Source organism: Herpailurus yagouaroundi, unplaced genomic scaffold, assembly GCF_014898765.1.
Source record: "Herpailurus yagouaroundi ecotype Mexico unplaced genomic scaffold, PumYag 63953, whole genome shotgun sequence".
Lineage (NCBI taxonomy): Eukaryota > Metazoa > Chordata > Mammalia > Carnivora > Felidae > Herpailurus > Herpailurus yagouaroundi.
Window position 1 is genome coordinate 726 of NW_024417367.1, and position 2687 is coordinate 3412.

The following is a 2687-nucleotide window of genomic DNA, read 5'->3' on the forward strand; positions in this document are numbered from 1 at the left end:
TAGGGGGCGGAGCAAGCTCATTTGAAGACCACTTGAGGTAGGTGGGGGTGGAGGGCGGGGCAAAGCGGACGGGAAGGCGGGGCAGGGGCGGGGTAAAACTGGCCTGAAGACTAGATGCGGTGGGCGGGGCAAAGCTGGCGTGAAGACCACATTCGATGGGTGAGGGGAAGAGGGCGGGGCAAAGCTGAAAAGAAGGCGGGGTGGGGGAGGTGAAGTAGGGTGCTTATTTCCTCAGCCTTGGCCACCTGGTGTCTGGGCTTGAAGGCGGCTGGGACCTTGGTCGTCGAGACTCGAGGACCCTGAGGGCTTGAGAGAGAGAGGTCTGAGTGCGCTGCATACCTGCCGTCCACAGCCTCCTGTCTGTGACCTCATGATTCCGGGGACCAGGCCGAGGTCAGAAGCCCGGCCAGCGGCGGTCACGATCCTGGCCTGCTCTGGGGGGACCTGCGGGAAAGCAGGATTTGATGCTGAGGCGAGCTGAGTGGAAACCTGTATCTTTGCAGATTTAAAGGGTCTTTGGGAAGGGATCAGTGGATTCCAGTTGCTTCTGTCCCCCCTTCCTGCTTAGACTGGTGTGACACGCAGGAAAGATGTCCCTCTCCTGGGTTGCAGTAGCTTTTTAAAATTCTTCTTCCTGTCTGCCGCCTAGCCTTGTGGCGTTAAGGAGTGACTGAGTGTTCTGAGCGTGGGGAACAGGGCTAAACCAGCATGGGCTCCACCTTCCTGGCACACGTGGAGTTCAGCCGCCGGGAAGTTCTGCAAGTGGTGATGCCCTGAGTTTAGAAGGCTGTGCTCAGTGCTTCAGAGAGTTCCAGAAACGCATCCGTAGGGATGCTCTTCGGGTGGCGGTGCCAACTCTGAAGAGCCATGTTTCCTCTCGCCAGCCGAAGACTCAGAGTCCGAGTCCGTTTCTCCCCCGGGGCTTACACCTGTGGCATTAAAGGCTTACTGGTCATTTACTGGAGGAAAACATTAACTTAACTTTTTTTTAACAATCGGGGTTTTCCGTGGACACTGGCTTGCCAGCCGAGTCCAGTCGTCCTCACTCTTCAGAACGTTGGCTTAAAAAAAAAAAAAAGTGAAATTGATGTGAATGTTCCGTTGGCATATTTTTCTAGAATACGGGGTTTGTGTGTGGTCACGTGTGTGTGTTACGTGTGTAGTGCACGTGCTTGGGGTGCGTATCCACGCGCCCCTCGGGGTCGCGCCCTCAGCTTCCCCCGGACTGAGAAGCCATTGTGTTGTGTCGCCTTTAGGTGGACCTCATGGACATCTGTGAGTCGATCCTGGAGAGGAAGCGGCACGATAGCGAAAGGTCTACGTGCAGCGTCTTGGAGCAGAATGACATCGAAGCCGTCGAGGCTCTTGTCTGCATGAGCGCCTGGGGTCAAAGATCCCAGAAAGGTGACCTATTAAAGATAAGACCTCTCACGCCTGTCTCTGACTCTGGGGATGTCACTACCGCTGTGCATGTTGACGCAGCCGCACCTGAGCTACCAAAGGACTTCGATTCTTTATCGACTCTGGTAAGAAGCGGGGAGAAGAGCATTTTGTGTAGTGGCTGGATTACGTTAAATAAATGTGTTGAAGACCTTGCGGGTAGAGTCATTGGCGTGCTGCTAGTCAAGTGCATAACCTCTGTGGACCCTCAGGGTGCAAACTTCTCTTCTCCCTTCAAAATGCGCTCTTTCCGTTGCTAGATCATAGCGTGCAGCCACAGGGTACAGCGTTCATAAGATGAAGTCTGCAGATCAATGTGAGGAGGTAAAATGTACTCGTTTCCCTGGGGTATTGCAGAGTGGGGGCTTAGTTCCCCGCCCCCCGCCCCGATGCCCCCATCCGGGATCGGGAAAGACGGGTGGCGGCCAGAGACAGCCCGTGCTTTGGCTCCGGCCTTCCTTAGCTGGGTTGGAGTGCTGGCCTCTGCCTCCCCAGAGCAACCCGCTTCTCACGTGTGCCAGTTGAGTGCAGTCAAGCAAGGTTTCGTGTTTGTTTTCTCGCCTTGCTGGCGCTACAGAATCGCTGGGAGAGACCGCTTCTCGGCTTGGAGAAGTTGAGGACGGTCCGTTGGTAACAGAAGCGAAAATCGGAATCTCGTGGTGCTGGGCTGGAAGCTTGCACTGGAAGGAGAGTGTGGAAGGCAGACTTGGGAGGAGGGAGGAGAAGGGACTTGTGGACAGTGGGGAGAATTAGACAAACAGTGGGCCAGGACCCTCTCGCACAGTTACTTGGCACCGGGCTCTGTAAGCGGGAGGTGTTGGGTGCTACGAGGGAGGCTCGGTTCAGGCAGCGCCGCTGGTGAGAGCCTGGCCTTTGGGGGATCATTCCAACAGATTTTTACCTCGCATCCAGTAGGCTCTGGATAAGTGTGTGTGAAATGGCTAACGCCGGGGGGTTTTTTTGAAAAAAATTGAGAATCAAAAATTCTTATGAAAAGCTCTTATTTTGAATATAAATTAGTTTTCTCCTTTGTAGTCCTAATACTTCAAATTGCTCGTTTCAGTGGCCGTGCAAGCCCAGGAGGGCACTGACGTTCTTTTTTTTTTTTTTTCTTTAATTTTTTTTTTAATGTTTTTATTTACTTTTGAGACAGAGACAGAGCATGAGCAGGGGAGAGGCAGAGAGAGAGGGAGACACGGAATCCGAAGCAGGCTCCAGGCTCCGAGCTGTCAGCACAGAGTCTGATG

General features: G+C 53.9%; 1 protein-coding gene across 1 annotated transcript in view; it reads left to right on the forward strand.

Moving 5' to 3' along the window:
- The window catches only part of LOC121024358 (Krueppel-like factor 11), a 3344-nt gene extending 719 nt beyond the window's left edge, over positions 1-2625 (forward strand). Inside the window, exon 2 of the mRNA XM_040466594.1 lies at positions 1257-2625. Within this exon, the coding sequence (XP_040322528.1) occupies positions 1257-1700 (444 nt within the window). The 3' untranslated portion in view covers positions 1701-2625. The remainder of the gene's footprint in view (positions 1-1256) is intronic.
- Positions 2626-2687: the final 62 nt, after the last annotated feature.